We start from the raw sequence: 18807 nt of genomic DNA, 5'->3' as shown, positions 1-18807 counted from the left end.
CTCTGGCAGCTTCCCACAGGTCTCCATGGGAGCTTTCTCAAACAGCTTTTTAAAGGTTGAAAAACCTTTTCATCTCCCCCCTGGAATTGAAAGGGGGGGCAAGAAAGTAGCTCTGGACAACATCTTGGAGAAAAGTAACCCCACAGATAGTGTGTGTGGGGGTGGATTCCAGGATTATCTTCCCAGAGCTATACCAATGCAAAAAGCTGTACTGAGACTTCTATTTTATAGGAGAAAACAGGGTTGACATGTTCCATAATAATATATGCTTGAAGAAATATCAACAACCTCTGAGGGATGATTTAAGAAATGTTAACAATATTTGAGAACATCTGAGGACCTGTAAGATCTGTTTGAGAGAAACATGTCTGCGCCGAGGAGAAGAAAGGAGCTGGCATCTACTCCCCCCACATCCTCTGTGTCAGAAGTGTCAAAAACAGAAGTTATAGGGGAATTATTTATGCTGATAAATACTTTATTGTCACATTTTATGGAGCAAGTGAAAAGGTTGGATTTAATTCAAAATTCCATCACCGCCCTGCGAGGAGCTGTAGATTTAATTAATGTGTCACAGCAAAAAATGGAGACAAAAATTAATGAGCTTGAAGACTGAGTGGCAGGAAATGAAACTATAACACAGATTTGTTTTAAAAATATCTCTGATAGAATCTCTCAACTGGAGGCCTTCATGAAAAGATCCAATGTACATATTATTGGGTTTAAAAATCTGCCTAATGATGTAAAATTGCCTATTTTTGTGGATAAACTTTTGCATGAGATACTCCCTATTACATCTGGTTATTTACTTGATATTGAGCAGGCATTTTGTGTGCCAAATGCTAAAGGGATTGATTACACGATCATAGCTCAATTTGCAAAAGTCTCCACAAAGAATTATATCCTGCGTTTGGCAAGGGAGGCTGGAAGCCTTTCCTGGAAACAAGATAAAGTTATGTTATTTCTAGACTACATCAAAGAAGTGGTGAATAAAAGAAGGCAATTCTTTTATCAAAGCAAAGAATATGGCAAAACAAATGAACTTAAAATATTACTTAAGATATCCTGCTACACTTTGTATTGTGTCTGAAGGTCAGATGAAGAAGTTTCTAAATCATGAAAGGGCGGAGGCATGGCTTAATGTAAAAATGCATGAGAATTCTGTTACAGCCCCATGAACTGGAATCTTTAAACAAGCTTTGTTAACTGTTTGTGTTTAGTCTATAGGATCCAGGCTAATTCAGAAGATAAATGATTATATTTATATTGGTTTACTCTCTTTCATCTTTTATTTTTCTTGCTTTTCTTTATATTTTTTATTTTAAAATAGATAATATATCTAGTATAAAATATATTACTGATGGTTGAAGGTTTATATTAAGTTTTATTATATATATATATATATATATATATATATATAATTATATATAATAATAATATAGGCTTTTGGGAATGAATTGTAGACCTGTTTCTTTGATATAAGATTGATGACATGATATAGAAATGTAAGGTTGTTTATTAAACTTAAGATCGTTAAGGTTATAGATATAGTTTTTAAAACAGAATGGCATCGGAGGATGGGGGGTGTTGGAGTTTAAACTCAATTCTTTAAGGGGGAGGGAGAGGGGGAGGGAAGGGGAGGGAATTTTTCTTTTTTCTTCACTTCCTTTCCTCCTCTCTTTTCCCCTTTTTTTCTCCCCCCCCTCTTTTTTCTTCTCTCTTTGTTTTTGTGGTGTCCTCATCAGAATATTGTACTGTTGGGAAATTGAAGTATTGATTAGGTTGTTGGTAATTTTGGTATTGTTTATTTCATTTATAAAAATAAAATAAATAAAAATATATTTAAAAAAGGAATATTTTCCTGCACACACACACACCTCTTCAGTGGAAAGCATAACCTATAGAGGGCATTTAATTCTTCATTTTTTTCTTCTGATGAGCTGTTCCCTGCTGTTCAGTTCAGGCCTCCACACAATAATGTAAGTTTTGGGGAAAAAGATACAACCCAGCAACCCAGCACTAGAGGCTAAGATAGAAAAGATCTCCACAGCTACCACGTATTTACCCTTGGTGCTCAGGTAGGTTGGAACAAAGGACAGCCAAACACTGCAAAACACCAACATACTGAAAGTGATGAACTTGGCTTCATTGAAACTGCCAGGTAACTTTCTGGAGAGGAAGGCCACAGTAAAACTGATAATTGCCAGGAAGCCCATATAGGCCAAAGCACAGTAAAACATAGTTACTGAGCCCTCATTACATTCCAGTACAATTTCTTCAGCCACTGAGTGCATGTCCATGTCTGGGAATGGGGGAGCTGTTACCAGCCACACAATACAGATGCCTGCTTGAATAACTGAGGAAAAAATAACTATAGAATTGGCCAGTCCCTTGCCCAACCACTTCCTCATTTTGGATCCTGGCTTGGTGGCCATGAAAGCCAGGACCACCATGATTGTTTTTGCCAAGACAGAAGAAACTGCCACTGAGAAGATGATGGCAAAGGCAGTTTGTCGAAGGAGACATGTCCCTTTCAGAGGACGGCCAATGAATAACAGTGCACAAAGGAAGCAAAGCAGAAGGGAGATGAGGAGAGTGTAGGTAAGGATCTGGTTGTTGGCTTTGACTATGGGAGTGTTGTGATGCTCCATTAACATTCCCAGCACCAGAGCTGTGATCAAGGAAAAGGAAACAGTAAGGAAGGCTAAACTGAGCCCCAAAGGTTCTTCATAAGACAAGAAGGTTACAGTCCTTGGAATACATAAATCCTGTTTTTTGCTTGGATAGTCTTTGTCTGGGCATTTGTTACAGTCATTCATATCTACAAAAGAAAAGACGTGGTCTTCAGTTCACAAGCAAACATGCCATAAATCTCAACAATGTATCATAACTGTTCCTCTCACAGAGATAAACTTTCTCCATTCAGATCACAGGGCACAGTCAGTGCTGATACGATGAAATATATAGGAGGTTTAAAACAAAATCTTGTGCTTTAAGGACAAGCATATACAAATCCACCTGAGATCAAGAAAGCATGCTAAATGTGACTGATGTTTCATACTTATGAAGGAACTGTGGTGGTTGAAGAGGTGGCTTCTATGCATGACTGCCTGTGACTTCAGCAATGCAATGGGGTGAGGGGTGATGGCAAATCCCTCCCTTAACTTTCAGAACCTAATGGCAGTGGGAGAGCTTGGCTTGATGATGTCACAGTTGGCATCACGCAGGTGTACAATTACTGAATGTGTGGTCACTCTTACATGGATGCAGGATCTGGTTGCTAGCAGGGGCAACCATCCAATAGCAATCGTGCATTTTCATAGTGCTGGCTATGGAAATGCCAAGGTAAGGTTTTGTTATCCACCCACCCGCATCATTACCTTGTGGCTGCCAGTGGCTTTTCATAGTGAACTGCCTCATCAGCCACCACTGTTAAGAAGCAACCACTATTAATAACCCCTGCATGATATGTAACATCTTAACAGTGTTCAAAGATGGGCCCAATAAAGTACATTGCGAAAGTTAAGTCTCAAGTTCACATAGGTATGAATGATAGCTGCTAGATCTAGAAGGGAAGGGCACAGCCTTCTTGTGACTGGCATTTCTGGCAGCAATGGCCTATAAAAAGCCATGTTTGAGAATCTTAGTAAGCTGGAGCAGGTAAGTCCCATTTTTGAAAGGTATCTTCTCTTTTTAGATGTAATCAGAAACACTCTGGCTGCAAAGAATGCATTGTAATTGTATGGTAATTAGCTTAGGGTGTTTGCTTGTTTTTAGAATATTAAAGGTCAAATGATCAGACACCCAGAGAAACAGACAGAGGAGATTCTTTCACTTTCTGCAACTTCCTCCCACATCCCTGTTACAAAATCTTTTGATCCCACTTGAAAAAAAAAGAATACTAACCCCAGTGTGTGAATAATTCTGTCTGCATGTTCATCTACAGTCAGTTACTCTCTTGTATAACTGTGTAGAATTAAAGTATATCTCTTACCCTCCTCATCTGAAATCTTTCCTTCTGGACATGGGATGCAATCATAGCAGCAATAAGGCTCTCCTTCCTTCACTTTCTTGCTGGAGCCAGGATGACAACTTTCAGTACATACAGAAAGTGGTTGTGTCTAATCCATGAATGAAAAAGCAGAATAAAAATCTTGGAATATTGAGCTTGGAAACCTTAAGTTTCTCAGGACCATCTGTATGTTACATAATGGACATTATTTCAGTAATGTGTGAATCAAAGCACTTGCTACAAGCTATTGCTACTTTCTTTATATTGGAGGGATTGCCCACTAATCCATCCATCTATGCATATTTGGGAGAAAAAAAAAAGGGAAATAAGACAATAAATGAATGGCTGCTATATGCCACATCCTCCTAAAGTAGCAGCACTTGGCTATTTAGAAGATATTGTCTGTGAAGACTACCTTGAACAACTTACAAATCTATTAATTTCAACTTGCTGCTCACTGGAAATCAGTAAGATATTTTGGATTGGATGGGAAAGATGTGTTCCAGCAGCCTTTTAAACTAAGTTCACATACTAGAGAAGGGTGAAGGAAGCCCAATATATGGATAGAATCCTTGAGAAACTTGGTTCATTTACAAACCACTAGAATAACAATGTTGTGATAATTTCTATACATATATGAGGCACAACCCTATACTCAGGATATACGAGGTGATGGTCTCTAGGACATGACAGAATTCCGTTACACCGATGGGCCAAGTCATACCTCTGCCACTGCAGATATGGTAGTGTAATTGCACAGATACACTAGGGCAACACCACAACCATAAAAGAAATACTCTGGTGCCTGTACAGCTGTATGGCAGCCAAAACAGGTCAGAGACATGGGCGCGACAAGGAAGAGCGGACTGACTCCTAATCCTATATCCCCTCAGTTGCCAAACATGTCCCTCATTGTGTCGATGGAACTTCACACTGTGGACAGTGCTGGCATAAGTAAAATTCCTCCAATTGAAGTAAATGGAGAGGGACACACCTCCCCTCAGAAATCTCTGTCCCCTTACATCTCCTACCATGCCCATCGCACCAGAACACTATTGAATATGATGTAACACTTTGCCCAGTTGCAGCATAGTAACATCCATTAAAAAACAGCAACAACCCAGTACAAAGGCCATAACCCAGGTGCAGCATGGGGCTACGCAACTCTGGTTTCATGTCTTGCACATGAAGAGCACATAAGGAAGAACTCTGGCAGTGGGGACCATGGGAAATGGGCACTTAGTACAAAAACCAGCATATTGCTTAAAACTGCCTGCCCCCTGAACACACATAGTAAGAGTAAATTATTGGCACTCCTCTTCCCTAGAACCCTTATGGTACCTGCCTCAGGGCTTCCAGACACAAACGCCAAACCCCACTCCAACTTGGGAGGCAAGGACAAAGCATCATGCAAAGATGAACAAGGGAAGGCAGCAGCCATTCTGCAGAGTATGACTGTTGCTTAGAATCACAGAATCATAGAATAGTAGGGTTGGAAGGGGCCTGCAAGGCCATCGAGTCCAACCCCCAAGCTTATGTGCTTCTGTCTCCTCCACCTCTTGCTATCTGTGATTTTGTATCGGCAAAATAGTTCTTCCTCTGCAGCAGCTAAAGCAGTGTCTTCTACACTGGGAAGCACTCACTCCAACATACTTGTCAGCTCAGTCTTGCAGAAAGCCAGCTATTCCAACCATTACCTCTACCAGTCAAACACTTAGGAGAATGTTTGCCTTACAGCAGGGGTGGGTGGGTAGAATTTAGGTCTGGATTGACTAATTCACAGTTGTACTGAGAGTTCTACTAGGATTCCAGCAAATACGAGTTGAATTCCCTTTCACACCTTGCTGATGCAACAGAGCAAGCTCTGAACAGAGGGTGGTGGGGCCCTGCACTGGGAGACTGTATTGGCCCCAGGAGCATGGCCAAGTCATTTGTAGTGTTGGAGGGGCCTAGAGATCCATAATGCTTCCTTAAGTTCATTATTGGTGCAATTCCCTTGCTAGTAAGCCTCTGAACATGTGAAGATGATTCAAAGGGCCAATAACAGCCTTCTCAGAACATTCTTTGCTAATGAGGAGAAAGCCTTATCAGGCTGTGCCTGAGAAGTGAAGCTGTGTGTTTATGTTGGGCTGCAGGTGGCTGAGAACCAAACACTTCTAGCCTATGTTGGGAATGAAAGCGAGGGGCACTTGCTAGTGTCGTGCTGCCTCATTGCTGACATGTATGGTATAAAACCCATTGTACCCCATGGCTCTGGGTTCAGAGAAGCTGTCTGATCCAACCATTGGGTACACCTGTGTGCTGTAAGTTACTCAATGAAGTCTCCTTGTAAGTAAACCTTTGAATCTGATGTATCACTATCTTGGCACTTCTAACCTAAGAGTTCAACGTCCACTGCAGAGACATAGGGGGCAGGGTCAGCCTGCACAGCCCTCCCAGTATGCCCACTTTCAGCCCTCATGCATTCAGGCAAACACCTGAAAAGGGATGGATGGATGGATAGATAGATAGATAGATAGATAGATAGATAGATAGAATTTCAGCTCCCTCCTTTCCCCTTCCATTTTTGCCCTCAGTTATTTTTCCCAGTCTCTTTTTGTCTCTGGTCACTTCCACAGTTCCCCTCTCTTCATTCACCATTTTCTCCTCTGGGTTATGCACTCTCAATATGTCCACTTTAAGCCCTCACACATTCGAAAACAGAGAGAGAGAGAGAGACAGACAGACAGACAGACAGACAGACAGACAGACACATTTTCCTAGTCTCTTTTTTTTGTGGTCTGTGGTTACTTCCTCCATTCCTCTCTCTTCATTCACCAGTTTCTCCTCGGTGCTACAGTCTGCTGCTACCTGTCCACATCTGTCTCTTTCCTCTGTCTCCCTCTTCATCCCCCCTCTCTCACCTCCCCCTTCTGTTTGGCCTCTGCTTCCATTTTGAGGTTCCTGGGAAAGCCTGGTCAATCCCCTCTTTGCTCAAAAGCCTCTTTTAAGACTCCTTGATGGCTCCCAAGTCTGCCTATGGTAATCTGGCACCTATTACTGATGTCATAACCAGGTACTGGGGTCTGTGGCCCTTCCATGTCAAATTTCAGTAGCTGGAACAAGAGGAATTTTGGGCAACAAGCCCCAATGGGCCTCCCTAAATTCTAAGGAAACTAAATGCATGCTATGACATCATCACAGTCAGCTTTGCCCTGCCTGTCTGTGCCACTTCATTGCTCAGTAAAGTAAAAAGGCAAAAAGCAAAACAAAAGACAGAGGTCACATGTCTGCTTCAACTAGATATTACCAGTAGATCTGGGGAATAGACATATGAGCAGTGGCCACACATTTACAATAACCTCTGGTTGTGGTTGTATCACTGCAATTTAGCTGAACGTTAAAAGAATGATTAGTGTGATATTACATACATTTAACCCCTTCATGGATCACTGCCTTGTTGTGGCGAAGGGGCTTGCGTAACTCAGTGAAGCCATAAGCTATGCCGTGCAGGGCCACCCAAGACGGACAGGTCATGGCGGAGAGTTCTGACAAAATGTGGTCCACTGGAGAAGGAAATGGCAACCCACTCCAGTATTCTTGCCAAGAAAACCCATGGAACGTATCACAAGGCTAAAAGATATGACGCCGGAAGATGAGCCCCTCAGGTCGGAAGGTGTCCAATATACTACTGGGGAAGAGCAGAGGGTATTTCCAAGTAGCGCCAGAAAGAGTGAAGCGGCTGGGCCAAACCCGAAAGGACACTCAGCTGTGGATGTGTCTGGTGGTGAAAAGAAAATCCGATGCTGTAAAGAACAATACTGTTTAGGAACCTGGAATGTCAGATCAATGAATCAAGGTAAGCTGGAGATGGTCAAACATGAGATGGCAAGATTGAACATCAACATCTTGGGAATCAGCGAACTAAAATGGACAAGCATGGGCGAATTTAATTCAGGTGACCATCATATCTACTACTGTGGGCAAGAATCCCTTAGAAGAAATGGAGTAGCACTCATAGTCAACAAAAGGGTGGGAAAAGCAGTACTGGGGTACAATCTCAAAAATGATAGAATGATCTCAGTATGAATCCAAGGCAAACCACTCAACATCACAGTAATTCAAGTCTATGCCCCAACCACTGATGACGAAGAAGCTGAGGTTGATCAGTTCTATGAAGACCTACAACCCCTTCTAGAACTAACACCAAAAAAAGATGTCCTCTTCATCATAGGGGATTGGAATGCTAAAGTAGGAAGTCAAGAAATCACCGGGATAACAGGCAGGCATGGCCTTGGTGTACAAAATGAAGCAGGACAAAAGCTAATAGAGTTTTGCCAAGAGAACACGCTGATCATAGCAAACACTCTTTTCCAACAGCACAAGAGACGACTCTACACATGGACATCACCAGATGGTCAATATCAAAATCAGATTGATTATGTCCTTTGCAGCCAAAGATGGAGAAGCTCCATACAGTCAGTAAAAACAAGACCGGGAGCTGACTGTGGCTGAGATCATGAGCTGCTTCTTGCAAAATTTCGGCTGAAATTGAAGAACGTCGGGAAAACCACTAAACCATTCAGGTATGACCTAAATCATATCCCTGATGAATATACAGTGGAGGTGAGGAATAGATTTCAGGGATTAGACCTGATAGACAGAGTGCCTGAGGAACTATGGACGGAGGTCCATAACATTGTTCAGGAGGCAGCAACGAAATCCATCCCAAAGAAAAAGAAATGCAAGAAAGCCAAGTGGCTGTCTGATGAAGCTTTACAAGTAGCTGAGGAAAGAAGGGAAGCAAAAAGCAAGGGAGAAAGGGGAAGATATATCCAACTGAATGCAGAGTTCCAGAGAATAGCAAGGAGAGACAAGAAGGCCTTCTTAAATGAACAATGCAAGGAAATCGAGGAAAACAACAGAATGGGAAAGACTAGAGATCTCTTCAAGAAAATTGGAGATCTCAAGGGAACGTTTTGTGCAAAGACGGGCATGAGAAAGGACAAAGAAGGCAGGGACCTAACAGAAGCAGATGAGATTAAGAAGAGGTGGCAAGAATACACAGAAGAACTATACAGGAAAGATCTTAATGTCCTTGATAGCCATGATAGTAATGTCCTTGATAGCCATGATAGTGCGGTCACTGAACTTGAGCCGGACATCCTCGAGAGTGAAGTCAAGTGGGCCTTAGGAAGCATTAGTAACAACAAAGCTAGCGGAGATGACAGTATTCCAGCTGAGCTATTTAAAATCCTAAAAGATGATGCTGTTAAAGTGCTGCATTCAATATGCCAACAAATCTGGAACACTCAACAGTGGCCACAAGACTGGAAAAGGTCAGTTTACATTCCAATTCCAAAGAAGGGCAATGCCAAAGGGGGTTCAAACTACCGTACAATTGCTCTCATTTCACATGCCAGCAAGGTGATGCTCAAAATCCTACAAGCTAGGCTTCAGCAGTATGCGAACCGAGAACTACCGGAAGTACAAGCTGGGTTTCGAAGAGGCAGAGGAACTAGAGATCAAATTGCCAACATTCGCTGCATCATGGAGAAAGCAAGAGAATTCCAGAAAAACGTCTATTTCTGCTTCATTGACTAGGCTAAAGCCTTTGATTGTGTGGATCACAACAAACTGTGGCAAATTCTTAAAGTGATGGGAGTACCAGACCACCTTACCTGTCTCCTGAGAAACCTGTACGAGGGTCAAGAAGCAACAGTAAGAACCGGACATGGAACAACCGAGTGGTTCAAAATTGGGAAAGGAGTACGACAAGGCTGCATATTGTCACCCTGCTTATTTAACTTATATGCAGAGTACATCATGAGAAATGCCAGGATGGATGAATCAGAGGTCGGAATTAAGATTGCTGGGAGAATTATCAACAACCTCCGATATGCAGACGATACCACCCTAATGGCAGAAAGTGAAGAGGATCTAATGATCCTCTTGTTGAGGGTGAAAGAGGAGAGTGCAAAAGCTGGTTTGAAACTCAATATTAAAAAAACGAAGATCATGGCATCTGGCCCCATCACTTCCTGGCATATAGAAGGGGAAGAAATGGAAGCAGTGACAGATTTTACTTTCTTGGGCTCCAAGATCACCGCAGACGGTGACTGTAGCCATGAAATTAAAAGATGCTTGCTCCTTGGGAGGAAAGCTATGGCCAACCTAGACAGCATAGTAAGAAGCAGAGACATCACCTTGCCGACAAAGGTCCATCTAATCAAAGCTATGGTTTTCCCAGTAGTAACGTATGGCTGTGAGAGCTGGACTATAAGGAAGGCTGAGCGCCGAAGAATTGATGCTTTCGAACTGTGGTGCTGGAGAAGACTCTTACGAGTCCCCTGGACTGCTAGGAGGTCAAATCAGTCAATCATAAAGGAAATCAACCCTGAGTGCTCCTTGGAAGGACAGATCCTGAAGCTGAAGCTCAAATATTTTGGCCACCTAATGCGAAGAGAAAACTCCCTGGAAAAGACCCTGATGCTGGGAAAGACTGAAGGCAAAAGGAGAAGGGGACGGCAGAGGATGAGATGGCTAGATAGCATCACCGATGCAATGAATATGAACCTGAGCACACTCCGGGAGAGTGCTCAGGACAGGAAGGCCTGGCGTGCTATGGTCCATGGGGTCACGAAGAGTCGGACATGACTGAACGACTGAACAACAACACATACATTTAAAGCAGTTCAATGTAAAATTCTATTTATATTTCCTCCAGGAATTTTTCAGTGGATAAAGTCACTGGCATGACAACCATGACAGAAGTTTGGTTCTGTCCATCATTTGTGTCATTTCACATACTATCCTTCCTTCAATAATAAAAAATACGTCTGTTTGTTTGTTGTTGTTGTTGTTGTTTTTAATAACACTTTGCCATTGTCTAAGGGAGAAAGCCTGTGTCCCCTAGAGGGCATCTGGAGGACATAGACTTGTTTGGTTTTCTGGCTCCGAGCTCATGTACCGGGCTCTGTTCTCAGAGCCCGGAAACTGCACTCCCCACCCCCTCCCTTGCCCCCTCATGGCTGGTGCAGAGAAAGCTGTGCTGGATACCTCTCTTCACTCACAAAACAAAGCGCGGAGGTGCATTAGACACTCGTAAGCCTCCTGAGTTCAGAGGCTGAAGAGTAGCGAGGGTGCATCCCATAGGATTGCACTCTTAAGTACAAACTCTTCCCCTTCATGGATCACAGCCTTGTTGTAGTGAAGGGGCTTGTGTACCTCAGTGAAGACATAAGCTATGCTGTGCAGGGCCACCCAAGATGGACAGGTCATGGCAGAGAGTTCTGACAAAATGTGGTCCACTGGAGAAGGAAATGGAATCCATTCCAGTATTCTTGCCAAGAAAACCCCATGGAATGTATCACAAGGCTAAAAGATATGACGCTGGAAGATGAGCCCCTCAGGTCAGAAGGTGTCCAATAAACTACTGGGGAAGAGCAGAGGGAATTTCCAAGTAGCACCAGAAAGAGTGAAGTGGCTGGGCCAAAGCCAAAAGGACACTCAGCTGTGGATGTGTGTGGTGGTGAAAAGAAAATCCGATGCTGTAAAGAACAATATTGCTTAGGAACCTGGAATGTAAGATCGATGAATCAAGGTAAGCTGGAGATGGTCAAACATGAGATGGCAAGATTGAACATCGACATCTTGGGAATCAGTGAACTAAAATGGACAAGCATGGGCGAATTTAATTCAGGTGACCATCATATCTACTACTGTGGGCAAGAAACCCTTAGAAGAAATGGAGTAGCACTCATAGTCAACAAAAGGGTGGGAAAAGCAGTACTGGGGTACAATCTTAAAAATTGTATTAATCTTAAAATCTTAAAAAATCTTAAAAATCTTAAAAAAGCATCACTGATGCAATGAATATGAACTTGAGCACACTCCGGGAGAGAGTGCAGGACAGGAAGGCCTGGCGTGCTATGGTCCATGGGGTCACGAAGAGTCAGACACGACTGAACGACTGAACAACAACAACAACAAGCTCTTGTTCAAACTGGATCTCTTTTCAAATAGCTAACAATTTCCTACCTGGTTAAACCAGCTGTGCCATGTTATAGCATCCTCATCAATGGTGAACGCTTGGTCTGAAGAAGCCTGGGGATCCACCTCCCCAATTTTCACTCGGAGAAAGGAATCATTGGAGGAAAGATTCAAACCGATAACATCTAATCCAGCTACTACCTCCCCTTTCTGGCTGAAGAAAACCTCTTTCTGAGCACTGTTGTTAAATGAGACAACTCTAAGAAAGTGATGGAGCTAGATTGAAAACAGAAATGCAGCTGTTTAGAAATCACTGCGGTTTGATATTTAAGACTATGTTCTAACAGCAGGAGGAGAAAATGTCATGGATGTTGGATAATAGGAACAACTCTGCATGCTTCCAGACAGCAGGGAGAGAATGTTTTGGATAGGCAGTTGCTTGTCTTGTTCAGCCCCCACTTTCTGATCAGATCATTTTTCCTGCTCCATCTCCTTCCTTCTTCCTCCCTCCTTCTTTTCTCTGCCTCTGCAACAAATGTCATGTGGTGTCTCCACAGAGGAAGCAGTTACCCCTATCTCATGCCTTCATTTACTTACACTCATGCCTCCAGCATTAGGAGGGTCTTGCAGTTAAACAGTATTACATAGCCTTCTCTGACGATGTGTATAAAAGCACTAATACAGTAAGCTGATTTGAACTTCTTTATATAAAGCAACTGTGCTGCAAGCCACACCAGACTTTCAAACAATGGATGCTTTGAGAAGGTTGATGGAAGAAGTGCTCCCTCTTTGTGTCTCAGATGTAACAGGAGGGAAACTAGAAAAATTGCAACTCTGTACTCCATGCATACATAAGTTCGCTGGTCACCAGAGGAAAGCAAAGCAGGCTGACTGAAATGTGGACTATCATCTGAGCAGATGGTGTCCAATGACAATTTGATGCAGATATTAAGGGCTATTGTAACACTGAAATACATGGTACTCTCCTACATGAAGGAGTTTGGAATCTTACCTGCCATGGCGGTTGATTCTGAAACTTTTTTCTGTTAGCATCCATCATTGTCCTGCGTTTTACTTTAGATGAAGACATGCCATGTGCAGCGTGGGCCACAGCATAGACCGCATTGTAGATGCTGTAGCTTTGGCCAGTCATGCTCATTTCAAAAAGAGATCCAGGAAGGCTCGTCAGCTTTTCTAACCCAGTGCAAATCTTCTCCTCCACATCACCCACTATTGCATTAGGGAATATACATTCAAAAGCTTGTTGCCAAAAGTCCCTGATAAAACCATCTCCTTTCGTGTTGAAAGGATTTCTGCTTTCCTCAAATAACTTGAACCCTGGCAGGTCACTGGAGTGAATCCTGAACGAGAGAGTACCATGGAATATTTCTATATTCCAATTCTTTTGAAAAACAAATGAGTTAATTTCCATCTGGGCTGTCATTATCCATACTTTGCCTTTAATTTTCTTTGCTTTGTGCTGTAGTTCTGATAGATATGGCAACCATCTAAAAACTGCAGTGGAATATGATTCTCCATGGGCCACCACTACGTTGGCTTTGGTATCCTGCAGTTTATCATATATTGTTGCCCCCTGTTCTAGCATGTCATAAATATCACTAACATAACTAAATTTGGGGATTCTTTCTATGAAGGCAAAACAGATACCTCTCTGGGAAAACATGGGAGACACAGTTTGCACAAATCTTTCTCCAGTGTCATTATCCATAAAAACAAGTCCAATCCAGGTCCACCTGAAATGCAGGAGCAAAGCGAGAATCCCCTCATTCTGAAGAGCTTCCTGAGGAACCATCTGGTAGAAGGGAAGGCCTGGGGTCTTATCGTTCATGACCGGAGCGATACCATATATGAGCTATGGAGAGATTGCAGAAGTGTCCTTAAGATGATATTAATTTATGGAGCACTTTCTAGAGTTCAAAACAGTGCACATACCTTGTGCCAGCAACCATTAGAGCTCTGCAACACATCTGAACTTCATTGTTTCAAAACTATAGTCCAGCATTCAGCAATATGGTGCCCTCAAGATCTGTTAGACTACAATTCCCATTATTCCCAGGCAGTAGGTGGTGATGTCAGTTGTTGTCCAACAAATCTCAAAGGCACCATGTTTGGGAGGGTTGTTACTATCAGATTCAGTGGGCTATCCTAAGAGTGGAATTGGTAATTTATTTTTTCTTAAATTTCAATCCTATCTTTCTCTCAAATAATACACCAAGCAGCTAACAACAATAATAAAAATACAATAAAAGATACTGAAATATCTTTACATCCAAAATAGAAAACCCCCATAAAGCTAAAGCAGGTAACATCAATAAAATCAGTACACCCCCCCCCCCCCAGTTAAAATCAGTTTTGACATATTTAACAGTCAGCTTATGGGACAAATTTCGGTCTAAATAGAAAGTTTTCCCATGCGGTCAGAAGCTAATTAAAACACCTCTGACATGGAGCTCCACCATGGGGAGGGAATGAGGTAATCTCTCAAATGCTTTTACTGTGATCCTTAGACATTTATGCTTCTCCAAATTTTTCAGTGAAGCTTTCCAATCAAAGAATGCACAAACGTGGTGTATATTAATAAAACTAACTTGCAAAAATGCATTATACTAGAAAAATTGCTTCCAAAAATGTGTATCTTTGTTAAGAGTGTGTACAATGAATGCATATAAATGTGAGATAAAGCTTTTTTTAAAAAAAAAACCTCAACATTTGAGACAAGCTAAATGTACAATTGGAAATATGCTCAAAGTTCAGGATGAAATGACCTTAAGTTTAGAAAAATGATTGATATGACATTCCTTAGTTCTGAACTAAGATATCTATATCTATATCTATATCTATATCTATATCTATATCTATATCTATATCTATATCTCCTGACATCACACACCTTTAATTTCATTTTAAACTCTGGTATGATCAATTGATGAATATTTTTAGATACTACTTGACCCTGCCAGGCTGAAGAAAGCACCACAGTTAATTTCCTTCAGATATTGGAAGTGTGGTGCAGACCTCACAGGTTTTTATCCAGCTATGATGGAAATGTAACTTGGTATATATAGGTACTTATACCAAGTCCTACATGTAATAGATCAAATGTCAATGATTAATCTGAGTATGGATCTGTTGTGCACAAACTGTCTCTTTAATTATTCTTATTTTGAGCTTATTACATGACCTATTACATGCTGCTAAGTTTGTCTGTAATAAACACTGGAAGGCCCCATTCATACTATGTATGTTCTCTGTCCTGTGCTATAGTAATTTTGAAGTACAGGCTCTCATCATGGGGTGACCCCAACCCCAAGGAGTGTCCAAAATGCAGGCAGCTGTATGGATCCTTATCAACAGAACAGTTCCAGCAGTTTTCATTTCAATGAAGAGCATAATTCATAATTTAGGAATCATATAGAAAAACTACTTTTCTTAGTTTGGGTATGTCATTCAAATGAAAGAGAAACTATGGCTGATCTGGGAAAAAGCAAGGAAGTATGAAAATAGCATCTCATCTCTCAGATACATACAAGCACAGATGTACTACCTGTGGAATCTTATAGATATCCAAGATATTTGCAATATGAAGAGAAATTTGGGAGTCCACTCCCCCAATGACTGCTATGAGATTATTTTGGATGTCACATATGTAGTTGGGGACCAATCTCCTCAGTAATGATAAAAGTAGCATTGTGGCACGATAGGTCCTCCTTGCATTGTCATAGCTGTCATAGATGCGGAAGCCCAAAGTGAGATTGGGTAATAACTGAGGATTTTCATTGATCTCTTGTACTGCAAATGCAAAGGCCAGGAGGTGCTGGTAATATTTAGGCAATATGCTGGAATGAGAGTCAACATTTGAGTCAACAGAATGTTAGTCAACATTGACAGAGCAAAGCTATACATAAATACTTAATCAGAAGTGGATCCACAGTTGGCTACAGAATCGGACTCAAAGAGTGCTTATTAATGGGATCTTCTCAAACTGGGGAGAGGTAACGAGTGGGGTACCACAGAGCTCAGTCCTGGGCCCAGTGCTCTTCAACATTTTTATTAATGACTTGGAGGACGTGGTGCAGGGAATGCTGATCAAATTTGCAGATGACACAACATTGGGTGGGATAGCTAATACTAGGGGTGTACGAAACCCCTAGTATTAGCTATGCTCTGACTTGGATTCCTGCACTGAGCAGGGGGTTGGACTCGATGGTCTTGTAGGTTCCTTCCAACCCTACTATTCTATGATTCTATGAAGGAAGTTGCTTTGAGTTCAGTAGGGCTTAGTCACTGGATTTGTAAGGCTGCATGCAAAAATGTGTACTTTAGGGGAAATTGTGCAGAACCATGCATACTAGGGAAAGTTGCATACAAAAAATGTATATCAGGAAATGTTGCTTACAAAATACAATTATAGAAAATTGCATTGCAAAGTTAATGTGATTTTACATGTGTGTGTATGTGTGTGTGCATGTGCAGAGTGATGTGGAAACTGAATGGTATGAACTCATGACTGAACACATGTGAAACTGACATATACTGGATATAAAGTGATTTAGCCATCCCTTTCCCCAGGGAAGTGTGTATAAGGTTTCAGCCTCAGCCACTGTTTTGTGGCAGCAGCTCTCGGACTGATAATTCCCATAACATAATAAATGGAAATAAAAACAAGAAATAATTCAATCCTTACACAAGTTCTTCAGGCAGGTCTGGTGGGGGTTCTTTAGCAAAAGCTGTTGGACTTGAGATGAAGCCACCATGAGTAGCAATGCCACCAATGATGAGGTCTCCTGGCTGATGATACGTGTGAAGTGGATGGTGAGGATCATGGACACTGCATTTAATAATGTGGGCCTGGCATACCATATGATGAAACAGTGCCAGCAGCAAGTCCACTAAAACCACCATCCTCAATACAAATGCAAATCTTCCCTCTACACACAAATTTTGCTACTATGTTCTGCAACACTACCATCATTTAAGCACTAGAACAGTTTAGTCTGCTAATAGGAATATATAATTTGAAATGTCCAACACCACAATACAGGATTCTTTCTTGTTCCCAGTCCCTACCTCTCAATGGTACTAGGTATATTTATGACATCTTTCACAGATTTGTTGTTAGTTCTGCTGGTCACCACTGAAATTCCAGAGGGATTTTACTAAGCAGCAGAAATAATTACCATTGTTTTCATAATTAATTGGAAGGTAATAACTCGGTCAAAGTTGCAGAGTCCCTGTAGAATTACTGAGGGGGAAAAACAAAGAAATCATATTTGTCACTTCTGAAGATGGGACGCTTAGGCTTGGAATTCCTCTGTGAAAGAACAGAACTTTCCTCCATTTGGGGGAATTTAGTTTGACTGCAGGATACTATGGGGTTAACGTGTGTGTGTGTGTGTGTGTGTGTGTGTGTGCGTGCGCTCAGTTTCAGCCAAAATGGTAATAGTGTAGAGGTTAAAGTTTGTTAGAATCTACAGGTCAAGAGGTTTCACTCAGGAAGCAGGGGGGTATACATTTTAACAGAAAACCAGGAAGAGAGAGAACTATGTTTTAACTCAGGAAACAGAAACTTAATTGGCTGAATGAACAAAAAAACCACCTTCCTGATTGCATGGAGTTGGGGAGAGAGACAGAAAAAAAATATAAAAAAATATTTTAAATACACACACACACACACACACAGACACACACACACACACACACACACCGGGGACAATATATTGACCTGGTTTTCATGACCATGTTTAGCCATGGTGGCTTAACTAAGCCACCATGGTTTATGGCACATGCCAGGTGCCCATTCTGTAACCTAACCCCTGCTCATAGGTTGTTGTGTCATCTAAACCTGGTGAGGGTCAATTGGTGGTGTGGTTAACATGCCACCCACTACCCAAAACAGCCCATGGGTTCTTGATTGTTTATTAACCATACCAAAAACTCACCCCCACCAGGTTCAGACAACACAATGATCTATGAGCAGGGGTTGGGTTATGGACCAAACACCCATGGGTGCCCCAGCCCATGCCACAAACCATCATTGCTTACTGTGGCTGAAAATGATTGTACCAACCCAGCCATTGTTTCTGGGGAAAAATAATTTCCCCCTGGCTACTGTGAGGATTTCAGATAAGTTCAGAGAGAGCAGTGAAATCTTTAAGAGGGGGGTGACAGATGACAACGGCATCTACTCATACTAAAGCCCACTGCTGTGTCATTGTGAGCCCTGGCCCCACTACACCACTCGCTACAAGCTTTGGATAACAAAGAGCTGTGCTTTTTAAAGGTTAGCATACATGCAGTGGAGCAGGCAAATTAGAGCAGAAACTCAGAGTAGCAGCAGCAGCAGCTTCTTCTTCTTCTTCTTCTTCTTCTTCTTCTTCTTCTTCTGCAGTTGAAGAAAATAGAGTGATATTCTAACCCTTTGGGGTGCTCTTTCAATCTCAATCTCTCCTCCTCTCTTTCTCTGATACATGAGGATGGGTAATTTGGCTGCTTGACATCATTTTGCCTTCACAGTGGGGCTTGTTCACACATGACTTTCCACCCCTGCTGAGGTATCTACCTCTATGTCAAAATGGGAATAGGCAAGAAAATATTGATAAATTCATTTTATATTTAATGAATATTTATATACTGACTTCTTTTGCTAAAAAGCCATCAAGGCAGTGGGGGAAAGGCCATAGCAATGCCTGTTATTGGTACTGGTAATTACTTATACCCCAGTAGTCTCAATTTACTGGGAACAACCACAATTTATCCATCCTTATTCTGGGAAATCACCACTTACCTATAGTCCTGAGTTCCTAGCA

General features: G+C 41.8%; 1 protein-coding gene across 1 annotated transcript; it reads right to left on the bottom strand.

Moving 5' to 3' along the window:
• Positions 1 to 1916: 1916 nt before the first annotated feature.
• LOC146341903 (vomeronasal type-2 receptor 26-like) lies at positions 1917 to 16903 on the bottom strand. Its single transcript, XM_084807743.1, has 8 exons — positions 16686 to 16903; positions 15714 to 15837; positions 12029 to 12256; positions 7043 to 7104; positions 6386 to 6486; positions 4734 to 4822; positions 3992 to 4118; positions 1917 to 2818 (listed from the first exon to the last, which is right to left on the bottom strand). Exons 1-8 carry the CDS (start codon positions 16901 to 16903, stop codon positions 1917 to 1919), a joined length of 1851 nt encoding a protein of 616 aa, XP_084663869.1.
• Positions 16904 to 18807: the final 1904 nt, after the last annotated feature.

The sequence above is a fragment of the Heloderma suspectum genome, chromosome 6 (genome assembly GCF_057233095.1).
Source record: "Heloderma suspectum isolate Gila_16-S chromosome 6, 16-S_ref, whole genome shotgun sequence".
NCBI lineage: Eukaryota > Metazoa > Chordata > Lepidosauria > Squamata > Helodermatidae > Heloderma > Heloderma suspectum.
This window is presented reverse-complemented; position numbering and strand designations above follow the sequence as displayed.

Excerpts from the sequence above, each read along its gene's own strand:
- LOC146341903 (XM_084807743.1), bottom strand. The coding sequence starts at position 16,903 with ATGGTGGTTTTAGTGGACTTGCTGCTGGCACTGTTTCATCATATGGTA. Across the intron at positions 4,823-6,385 it reads AGTGGACGTTGAACTCTTAG|CTGTACAGGCACCAGAGTAT; the intron begins GTTAGAAGTGCC and ends GCTGCCATACAG. Across the intron at positions 4,119-4,733 it reads CCATATCTGCAGTGGCAGAG|ACACAACCACTTTCTGTATG; the intron begins GTATGACTTGGC and ends TTCATGGATTAG.